General features: G+C 36.8%; 1 protein-coding gene across 7 annotated transcripts in view; it reads left to right on the forward strand.

The window, feature by feature from the left end:
* The window catches only part of MCTP2 (multiple C2 and transmembrane domain containing 2), a 198,250-nt gene that overhangs the window by 114,719 nt on the left and 71,501 nt on the right, over nucleotides 1-12,030 (forward strand). For all 7 annotated transcript variants that reach the window (XR_005056531.2, XM_017648516.3, XM_073227182.1 and 4 more), the window contains 2 exons: nucleotides 666-768; nucleotides 2,126-2,228. Coding sequence is in view for 6 of the 7 variants with exons in the window: in XM_017648516.3 (XP_017504005.3) it covers nucleotides 666-768; nucleotides 2,126-2,228 (206 nt within the window). In the remaining variant the exon portion in view is untranslated. The remainder of the gene's footprint in view (nucleotides 1-665; nucleotides 769-2,125; nucleotides 2,229-12,030) is intronic.

The following is a 12,030-nucleotide window of genomic DNA, read 5'->3' on the forward strand; positions in this document are numbered from 1 at the left end:
GTTTTGAGAAAAACACTTGGAAATTACTTTAGGGAATTATGCTTTTGCATAGTTAGAACCCAAAATGTAGCTTGTATGTTCTCATGATGTACCAAATCTATAGGTTCATACATGTTTGTGGCCACTTGCGCCAGAACAGAGATGTAACTCCCAAATAGCTACGTCCTCGCTTCTCTCACAACCATGGGGAAGCCTGTCAGTTACCAGAGGCTTCCAGTTATAGAAGGATAATTATCAAGATTGACTCTTGGAGAACATAGGAAGGAAACAAGAGATGAGCTTTGGTTTTAAACCAAAACATGGAAGTGCAATCACTCACGTGCCAGATGGACCCGTGCTCCTATGAAACCCTTGCGGCCACTGCTCCCAAGGCTGCATCTGGGTTGCACACGATCCCAGTCTTTTCAGGGTGCTGAAGCCCCAGCACATGCAAACTCTGTTACTCTCCCGAAGGCCTGAAGTCCCAGGAGAACTCTGAATTCTCCTTCATTCTCCAGGGCTTGCTGGAAAGAGAGGCTCACTTTGGCTCTTTCAGCCAGCACAGCTTTCCTGTTATACAAGCACAGGGGTTTTGTTCACTTTGTCTCTGTCGCTTTGGAGATCTGTATGTCTCTGCCCAAGAGAGATTCATTTGTCTCTGACCGATGTCTGTGTTCTCTTTCCAGGAAAGAGCGATCCTTTTTGCTTGCTGGAGTTAGGCAACGACCGACTTCAGACACATACCATTTACAAAAACCTCAACCCTGAATGGAACAAAGTTTTCACATTGTGAGTGCTTTAGCCTCTGGAATTGCAGAGAGTGGCTTTAACTTAGAGACCAATTATCCCTGATATGTTTGGGGCAGGCTGGGGCTCTTGAGTGGAACTATCTGTCCGTTTTTATGTGCGAAGAATGAATTTTACTGTTTCTTCCTCCTGAAAACCTTTTATCTTTTCATTTTAGAGAGTACAGTGTTAATAATAGAAGAGACCATTCGAAGCTCCAAGGGAGTGTTATAGGAGGCATTTGTAAAGTAAATCTTTTAGTGACTAAATTAATCTGTGAGTAGAAGATGGAAGCATCCATATATCCAGACTAATTTATTCCTGGGTTAAAGAAAATTAGAAATGTAGACTCATCTTAAATTCAAGGATCTTATATATTGCAACATTATTTGAACCCTTGAAAACTTGTATTCTGCCAGAGTCTTTTGGAAAATTCAGATTATCTATGATGCCTCAAAGACTCCTAAATGCTCCCAATATTCCAGCTTATCTGAACGACCTGCTCCATAGAGAGATGCCCAGTCCACTCTTTTAAGCTCAGGCATTTTGGAAGCTGAATATATTTCCTAGTTTGCTTTAGATATCTGAAGCACCCGACCATCAAGGGGAGGCCCCTGTTGAAACTGGGGAATATGATGGTGTACTGCTCTCACAACACCAAAGCAGTGCTCCATCTGAGCTTATAATGGAAAGAATGTTTTAAATGAAATTGATGGTTTTCAAGTAGAAAGTTCCCAAGGACCTATGAAGTGGACCAACACTGCTAAGCAGTTTTGCACATTGCCATATGCAAGAATCTCTTGCTTGTTCAACACACTGCCAGTGGCTATGGCTTCATTTTTCATTGGATACCTAATGTCTGGCTTCTGGTCAACTTAAAGCATGTTTCTGAATATGCATGGGATTTCTAGTATTTTGGGTTTCAATAATAGAAAACTTTCTATGGCTCTCAGCAAATAGTGACTTTGCTCATTTTTTTTTAAAGGAATTCTACCTTAAAGTAAAGGCAATCTTATTTTTGCTTGGAAGCTACTTTGAAATCATTGGCCTTGTACTCCCCTCAGTCTGTCTATTTCTTCATCCTGTTTCTTTAACAGTTGTACCCTTCAGTGTACCTATGTATGGAAAAATGTCATAGTGAAAAAGTTGACTTTTTTTTTCTTGTGGATGTCTGAATCTACTATGATGAAAGGCTTGGGAATACAGTCAGTTTGATTTAATTTTTGGAATTTAATTAAATGGTAGTTTTATACTCTAAGGACCTAAGGCTTAATTAGTGAAACCGTATTTTCAGATCGTCATGGAACAGACTTCACTTGTGTGTTTTTGTATATAATTCATCATGTGTTTCTTGTTTTAGTCCTATTAAAGATGTCCATGATGTTTTGGAAGTGACAGTGTTTGATGAAGATGGAGATAAACCCCCTGATTTTCTCGGAAAAGTTGCCATTCCGTTGTTGTCTGTAAGTTACCTTTGTTCAAACACAATTTGTGAGTCACTTTACAGTTGACAAGGTTTTATGATCTAAGTTTGCTTTATCTTTGTCAATGTAGGGGAAAAAAAAATCCTCCCAACTATAGCAGGAAACAACTATTTTATTCCTTAGCCTTACCCACTATGTTCAGTACTTTCAGATACAAAATAACATAATTTTCTCTTTGTGTCAGTTGAATACTGACTGAACCCATCAAGACATGTTGACCAGTCTTTCAATTCACTCTCAGTCTTTCCACCTTAAGATAGGACTTTCTGTTTGGCTTCAGGGATTACAGATCTATAACTGATTTTCCATTCGTTAGTAACAAACATGGATGTATTTCTTTATCACCTCCTCACTGTCCATTTCTTCAAAGATAGATGACTGGGAACTGTACAATTTTTCTCAGTGCTACTAAAGACCATTCTCTCAAAAGTTCTCTTTGTTTTTTTAGTATTCATGTTGGCTTTGAGTCTCAAAAGATGCTTTGTGGAAGAGAGCAGAGAGCTTCTCTTGGAAAAAGAGGGCTGTTTCGTTAGTCCAGGTAAAAGAGAACATACCAGAGTAAGCTAAGAGCTGAATGAAAAAATACCCTATAAAATTCAGAGGGCAGAGTACAAAATAATGTCTCTACACGGACCAAGGAGAAAAACTGGGCTCAGAATTCACCTATTAATTGGGCATTAATGTTTGTGCTAAATGTATTCTTCTAGAAGAGAGAATTTTACTTTTTCATCCATGAACACAGTTTGTAATGGAGTCGTTATGGCCTTATCCATCAATAAGGCTTTATTTATTTCTTCCCAAAGACTTGCTTTTCCAAAGCTATTAGTGCCTTTCTGCTAGAGCAGCCTGTAATTTAACCACGAGATTAGACCAACTCGCATGATGTTTACAGAGGGGGAAGCTACACCTCTCAATATCTCTTCTGTTTCTGCTCACTTAGTTAATTTCTCCCCAAGTTCTCATATCCCTGATGTTACTAGAAGACAGTGGTGGAGCAGCTGCTCTCTCGTAGAGCCGGCCTCTGCCAAGTGCTCGGAGCCATCAGCAGCAGGCCCCACCGACTCGCAGAGATGAGACGGTCATTTGGGACTTCCCTCCTTTTTTTATTGCAACTTTGTCAGTTATTCCTGAAAGAATACATGTACCAGGAACATGAGGCACAATTTTAAAGAGGTCTAAAGGGATAAGAAGCAAAAACTCATTTACAATACGGTTCCCTTTCTCTCTCTCTCTTTTTTTTTTTTTTTTGACATTTCTTCTTTTATTTTTATAGGTGACTCCTTGGAAGCATGTTTTATTCCTTCTTGGGTGAATGCTACTTTGTATTATTTTTAAAATTGTTATTTACTTAAGTATAGTTGATATGCAGTCTTATATTAGTTTCAAGTATACAACACAACAGTTCAACAGTTACTTACCCACATTATTAAATCCTCACCCCCACCAGTGCAGTGACTCTCTGTCAACAAAGGAAGATGTTGCAGAATCATTAGCTGTATTCTCTGTGCTATACTCCCATCCCTGTGACCAACTTAAGCTTGAAAATTTATGTGCCCCTTTATCCCCCTCTCCCTTCCCACTCATCCACCCCAACCCCTCCCCCCTGGTCACCACCAGTCGTTTCTCCTTATCTATTAGTCTACTGCTATTTTGTTCATTTTATCTTAGTTTTAGATTTCACAAAAAAGTTAAATCACATGGTATTTGTTTATCTCCTCCTGGCTTTTTTCACTTAGAATAATACCCTCAAAGTCCATCTATGTTGTTGCAAATGTCAGGATCTTGGTTTTTTTTAGGGCTGAGTAATATTCCGTGACATATATGTACCACATCTTCTTTATGCATTCACCTATTGATGAAAAGGTTGCTTCCACACTTGGCTATTACAAACAGTGTGGCAATAAACATAGGATAGGGGTGCATACATCTTTTTGAATCAGGGATTTTGTTTTCTTTGGGTAAAATCCTAGAAGTGGAATTACTGGGTTGCATGGTATTCCTATTTTTGTTTTTGTGAGGAACCTCCATACTGCTTTCCACAGTGGCTGCACCAATTTACATTCCTACCACGAGTATAGGAGGGTTCCCTTTTCTCCACATCCGCGCCAACACTTGCTATTTCTTGTCTTTTGGGTGGTAGCCATTCTGACTGGTGTGAGCCGATATCTCCTTGTGGTTTTGATTTGCATTTCTCTGATGATTAGCGATGTGGAGCATCTTTTTATGTGCCTGTTGGCCATCTGAATTTCCTCTTTGGAAGAATGTCTACTTTGTATCATTTTTAACCTGCCTCTGTTTTTATATACAAATTTTTTTGTATTTGTTCTCTCTGTAATACCAACAAAGTTGAATGACTTTCTTCCCACACACCCATGTGCTATACAGTTGTCTATGTACTGTTGAGTTGGGCCAAAGGAATTATCTCTTGCTGAGTCAGATTTTAGGGTTTCTCAACCTTAGCATTGTTGACATTTTTGGATAGATCCGTCTTTGTGGGGCGGTGGTGTCCTGTACCATGCAGGATGTTTACTAGCAGCCCTGACCTCTACCTACTGGATGCCAGTAGCCCCTCATCTCCCATCACTGTCATAACAATCGAAGATGGCTGCAGACATGACAACTATTTAGAGGAGGGTAAAATCACTCCCAGTGGAGAACCATCAACCTCATTGATATGGTTTTCCAACTATACTCTTCAAAATACAAGGTAGAATGATTTGTGAAAGATTCCATTTCCATGCACATGAGCCCACGCCCACCCCCCGTTTAACTTTCCTCAGGTTGCTGATAAGCTGTCCCATTATCTCTGCATTTATTTGTTTGATAAATATTTATCAAGTGTCTAGTTGTGCCAGGTATTGTTTTACATGATCATGTTCTATCAATGACTGCAGGGAAGTATCTCCTCTCTTGCAACTTATATTTTGGTTTCAGGAGTCAATGTTAGACTCCTCCAAAAAGCAATTAACAGTATGTTAGATGGGGAAAGGTACTATGGAGATGATAAAGCAGGAAAAGGGGTCTCCAGGCATATGTGTATGGGGAAGAGATGGAATTGTCCATGGACTGGCCTGGGAGGACATCACTGAAAGGGGAGACATTTGAGTGAGAAGTTGAGGGGAGGGAGAAAGCCATGTGGTTCTCCAGGGAAACTTCCAACAGGAAACCTCTAATTTCAAAGGCTCTAAGGCAGGGCCTTGACTGTCAAATCCCAGATATCCAGATAACCACAGGGCAGACAGTGTCGATGGAATGGAATCAGCCCAGTAGAGAATAGGAGATGTGGAACAAGAAAGGACAGGGGGTAGGGTAGTTGGGGAGGGGAACATGTGACACTCTGATGGCCTCAAAGTTTGAAGGACCTTAGCTCTTTCTTTGTGGTGATGGGATACCACAGGGAGGTTTCAAGCCAGGGTTGCTTGATTTGGTTGACACTGTTCGTTTCTGATAGAAAAGGCACATAGAAAAATAAGACCAGAACTGAAAGGTCTCTGCTGTGTAAGGGAGCATGGCCTGAGCCACATTTACCATCAGGGATTTTGGGGGCCCAGGAATGTGGAGCTGAATACGATGTTTCAGCAGCTGTTGAGTGTGGCTGCTTCAGTTCAGGTTCATTACCGGTTCTCTGACCAAGACATTGGGGAAGTGATCAGATAGTACAGAGAATCTTTGTGGGCTCTTCCTGGTATTTGGTGGTCCACCTGCAGCAGGCACTCTCCATATGAATGGATTCCCTACTAAGTGTAAATATAAATCTGATAGGAAAAAAATGCATTAATGCCCAGTATCATTAATGGGCACATTTTAAGTCATTCATTATTTCATTGTTCATTTGATTTTCAAATAATTCTTAACTTGTGATTTAGAGGGTATTTTAAAGCTTATTTTGATCCAGGCATTTTTCTTTATTTAATGTCTATTGAGGAATACTAAACTAGCAAGCTCTGTGCTGTGTACTTATATGTTAAATCATTAACTAACAACCCAGTGAGACATGCTTTATTATTATACCCATGTATAAAGGAGGAAATTCGGGTACAGAAAGGATCTTGTAGCCGGGGAGTATCAGAGGCTGGATCTGAATCAGGCAGTGTCATAGCAGAGCTTGACTCCTAAGGGGATGTCATACTGCCATTGTAAGTAGCTATTAAGTAAATATCATGACAGAAACAATAATCAAAATTTGTTTTGTTCAACCATTGGGCTCAGCGCAATAGAGGGGTGGGCAGGTATGACACAGAGTCAACAACTTGCATTTCCTGGGTGATGCCTTAGAGTGAATACCCAAGACGCAGAATATTAAATGCCAAAGAACAGGAACTAGAAAATGCAAAGAGGGAAAGGCGGATTTAAGTTTCAGAAAACTTTAGGTTTGAGTTGTCCAGGAAGGAGTAGGGTGTTGATAGTGACTGGAGGATGAGGTGAAGAATGCAGGCCATTCCAAGCAGAAGGTAGAACATGAACAGAGAGGCAGAGGGCAAAGGAAAGACCCCATTCTGGAAACAAAGAGGGTCCTTGGTGCCTAGCACTCAGGGTGAGTGGGGAGGTTGCAGGAGAAGAGTCAGCACAGATCATTAAGGGTTGAGGGAGGTTAGGGTTTATTCTATTTGCAGAGAATATCTATCTGAAGGCCTTATCCTGGGGATGGAGATATCAGAATAGTAGATTAGAAGGAAAGTATCGACTCCAGTGTGAAGCAAATTAGGAAGAAGTCTTCCTGGAGGAATTGGTTGAAGTCCAGAAATAAGCATCAGAGAGAAAGTCCTTAGATTTTTGTGTTCTGTGCCTGTTAGGAGAAGAATTTATTTCTCTGCTTTTTTAATATGATAGAGAATCATAAAAACGGATTTGTCAGCACTTCACTGTTATCTTTATAAGATACAGAACAGTAGTTGATCATACCTTCTTTTATATTAAAAAATAAACATTGTAGTTTTTGCAGGAGAATGTGAATAATTTTTGTGAGAATACATTTTCTTTAATCAAGTCATAACCTAAAGCTTGATTTACACTTCTAGAGAAAATGCAGACTACATAACTACATTTTAAAATGTCTGAGTATAAAGTATTGCATGTACTTCAACTTTTAATCTCTCTTAAAATGGTAATGTGCTAAGTGCATTTCAGCCTTTTAAATAAAGAGCCTGTTCTGAATTCACTGTATCTTTTAATCAGGGTGAATGTGCTCACTGACTCTCTGCTCACTGAAAATCCATATGCTAAAATCAGTACATCTATTAATGGTGGTGAATTGTTAAAAGCACTTACCTGTGCTTAGCTATATACCAAAATTGAAAGAATCTAGGTCAATAAACCATACTTTCATATATTTCATTTCTGTTCAACTTAAAAAAAAAGTTTTTAAATGATTATATTGATATACAGAATTTTTACTCATGCTTAAAAACAGTAGAAAATGGTCATTGGAATGTATTATAGCCTGAGGACTTCTAATATTTGCCCATTTCCACGTTACTCCAAAAATTCTTCTAATCAATGACCTCGTAAATATGCACTGGAAAATGATATGCACATTTTTAAGTTCTGAAACATTTCCAGTGCAGACACTGTCTTCTAATAATTACTTGATTCAATAGACTTATCTGACATTTCAATTGTGATCCTAATTTTGTCCTGAAAATCAGGCTGGATCCTTTTCATCCAGTTCATTCCTTTTTATTCCAACATAGCTTTACCCTCTCAGAATTATCTCATGGGCCAATTAAGCAAGACTTTGAAAATCAGCTGTCTGAAAAACAAGAAAAATGTCTACTTACTGTTATTTCTTAATATCTAAGATAAATCATCTGTAGTTTGATAAGATCCTACATTTTGAAAAAGATTCAGGTCCTCTTGCATGAGCCATGCCAACGCGTGCAAGTGAATTCATATTTGGAAGCACAGACCTTTCTACAGCCCTTCGCGTTCTCTCTGAATCCATGTACACAATAACTAGCTGCACCAATAACGGCTTCACTTAATTAGTTTTATGGGACAAATTTTCTGTAATTGCTTGTACCAAATAAATGTCCATGCACATATTTATTTGCATTTCCAATTACGTATTTGCCCAAATTTCACCTATGACGAGTTTTGCACATTGTAATGGACAGAAGTAGATAATCACATTTTTAGGTTAATGCTGAAATTTTGATGACTAAAATAAATATTTATATTTTATTCTGCATTAATATTTTGGATGCATAACCACATATAAATTTTAGAAGGGCTAAAATGATGATTTTGGACATAAATATTCAGCTTTCCTCCCCACCTGATCTTGGTCCAATATGTCCATTTGAATAAATAAAGCAAAATAAAACAAGGCATATTTCTCTGTCAGCTCTGGGAACTAGGAAAGGGTACCTTTAACATGCTGGAATTATCATGGACCACATGTAGTATATGAGGTGGATCATATTTACTTATGATGGACAGGCTGAATGGGAAAGGATGACAGGGTGGTTCCTCTAATGTCGTGTAACAAGAAGGTGACAGGCAGAAGTGTGAGCGTATCGCACATAATGATGAATGTTGAATGGTTTAAACCTTTCTCTTGAATGGAAAAACATCTTCCAACGAGTAAAAGAGTAAACTCTAACTGCTACTTCTTTAGGACTCCTCAAACATGCTAATGCAGAAATGGATGAGCAAAAGTATAAACACATAAATGGAAATAAAAGGTAAGTCAGGAGCACACAGAGAAGTGATTTTACAGGGTTAAAAAACAGTGTCATTATTAATGAAGTTATAACAGACATGAACCTTTATGTGAATAATTTTCCATAGAACTATGAGTGTGTATATTTATATACACACATATATATGTATATGTATGTACATATATATACATATATGTTTTATGTGTGTGTGTATTTGCATTTGAAATGATTACATTTGTATATATATTGCAATATTTGAAATACAAGAAATATGACAAAGTTAGAATCACAAAGTGATAGATATCATCTATCTAGCTTTAAAAATATCAGACACAAATACTAAATAAGGCTGTGAAGTCTTGTTTCTTAAAGACCCAAATGTTTGAAAGTCCAAGTCCCCCGAATTAAAGGCTAATACTGAGCATCTGCACACCATTCCACAGCTGCTATATTTATGGCCACGAGACCCTGGAATCTCCTTTTCTTTTATCGAGTTCTGAGATGAGTTTTAGGCCTGCTAAAGTGATGGTTATCAGACTTGTGATCTAGTATGTGTCTGTATGTGCACATGCGTAACTTTGTAAAATACTCTATTCACAGACCCATCTAACGTCTTTAAATGTGGTCATGTTGTGAGTTCCAGATGTCTCAACAGGTTCCAGAAAAGCAAACACCATCCTGATCATAGTGCTATGAAAATAGAAATTAATAAGAAAATGAAACAAGTCCGGAAACACTTGGTCGGAAAAAAAAAAAAATTCCTAAGAGCTAATGTAGATACTGAAACTGCAATTACAGACATCTGAGAAATTCATAATGAAATACTACACATAAAAACTATGGAGAAGGGCCCAAAGCCTTATTCAGAGGAAATTCTTACCTTGAGTAATTTTGTCATTAAACAATAAGGGTTGGAAATCAATTAGGCATCTCGAGCAGAGGAACGAAAGTAGAGAAAATAAAACGAAGAGAATTAGAAAGGAATCAATGAAGATTTTTAAAAAAGCAATTATGTCGAAAATATGTAAGTAATGTGGTTGATAAATCTTAGTTCCCTCAAAAACTGATGGAATAGCCAAACTATTTATGTGACTAATGAAACAATAATAATAAGCACACTATTAAGAAAAAGGAAACTATAAGAAATATAGGGATCACTATGAAGAATACAACTAAATTTTACTGAAGACGATGAGAGAAAACTTGAATAAATATAGATATGCCTTGGGAGAACTTAGGCATTGTTAAGGTGTAAAATCTCCCCAAGTTAACTATAAATATATAATACATCTGCCCATTTGGAGAAATTAATGTATAAGACTAGCAAGGAAAATTATCTTAAATATATAATTATAGGAACTTAACTGTCAGGAATTCAATGCCCTATTTAGCGAAGATAATTTTGTCAGTACTAGAAAAATTAATCCAAATAATTTCACCCTTTTCTCCCTGCATGCTTCCTTCCTCCAAATAATAAAATAACAGATTCAGTTTGTCTAATGAGCACATTTGTGCAACCTTGAAGGCATAGGCAATTTTTACATTATTGAAATGTATTAAGAACATAAAAAATGGGACATTTATGAATTTTTTCTCTGAGACTAGAATAATTCTGATAGCAAAAATGCAGATTTAATAAAAAAGAGATTGTATACCTTTCATGGAATACCAATTAAGACAATTAAGACTCAACACATTAAAAAATCTAAGTGTGTCATTTTTAGCATCCATATATTGAAGGAGAAAAAAATCTTAATGATCACAATATTTATAGAAGGGGCACTTGATAAAATTTAACACCCATTCTTGATTATGAAAAAAATACTCTGAATTAGTAATTAATGAGCACTGTCTTAACACAATGAACAGTATCTGTCAGAGGTTATCACACACATAAGACTTATCACTGAAATGCTAGAGATATTCCTTTGGTTTCCTCATCTTTAAAATGAAGATAATGAAAGTTCATACACCTAGGAATGTTGCAAGAATTTAATGAGTTTTTATGCTTTCAAATTCACAATTAAAAATGAAGCCTTTTATGTCAGGTACGGCCAATGAAAAAATGTAAGAAAAATTATATTTTAATGAAGCAAATATTATTTGCGAGTCTTATCTGATAGCATCAAATATCAAATATTATCGATAAATATAAAGAAAATTAATAGCGTATTGGAATGAAAAATGGTCAGTAAAGTGTAAATAAGATCAAAATTAAGAAGGAAAATAATCAATGTCCATATCCAATAGGAAAACACTGAAAAAACCTAAGAAAAGCATAAAAGAGTATAACAGTAGGAAACAAAAACAATTATAAGGCTGAAGGCCTATGTGAGGAAGTTCTAAAACTGGATTGAAGGACATGAAAAAAGGCTAAGTAATAGGAGATCATTTAATATCAACTTGAAGCATGAAATCATTGAGAAAAGGATAAATGAGCTCTATATAAGCAATTCTGGGAAAATCGGTTGCTTACCCACCAAGAAAAATGTGGCAGTGTGTTGCACCAAACACAGTAACTATATCAATATGAATTAAAGGTCAAAGACTTGAAAAAACTATTAAATATAACTGTGAAGATAATGGGAACTTTTTAATAAGCAAACTGGAAAACAGGAATAATAAGGAAAACATCTTAAGATATCAACATGGTGAAAACAAAAATTGCCTTTGTAAATTAAAAGACAATGGATAGACTAGTAAAAAATATTTGCAGCATAAAAAGAAATGGATATTATTGCTAACAGGTGCAAAGTTATTTGTCTTTTTGTAAGTAAGGAGAAGATGAATCAGCCTAGAAGAAAAGCTAATTCAAAGAGGTAGAAATTGGAATAGCTAATGAGCATATGAATGGTTCATGCCTTATTCAACATTGATCATGATTTTTAAGAGTGCAGAAAATAGAGCCAGACCCTTGAGGTTGGCAGTCTTCTCCCCTAACTGGCTGTGTGATTTTTGACAAATTACTTAACCTCTCTGTCTCCATTTCATCCTTGATAAAAGGAAGATAATTATCATACTGTGTGCATCGGAGAGATCCATGCTGAGTATTTAAATGGCAAATGTAAAGTGATTACAGTAACGTACAGGAGGCACTTATAAACTATCATATTCATCAA

Source organism: Manis javanica, chromosome 18 (genome assembly GCF_040802235.1).
Source record: "Manis javanica isolate MJ-LG chromosome 18, MJ_LKY, whole genome shotgun sequence".
Taxonomy (NCBI): domain Eukaryota; kingdom Metazoa; phylum Chordata; class Mammalia; order Pholidota; family Manidae; genus Manis; species Manis javanica.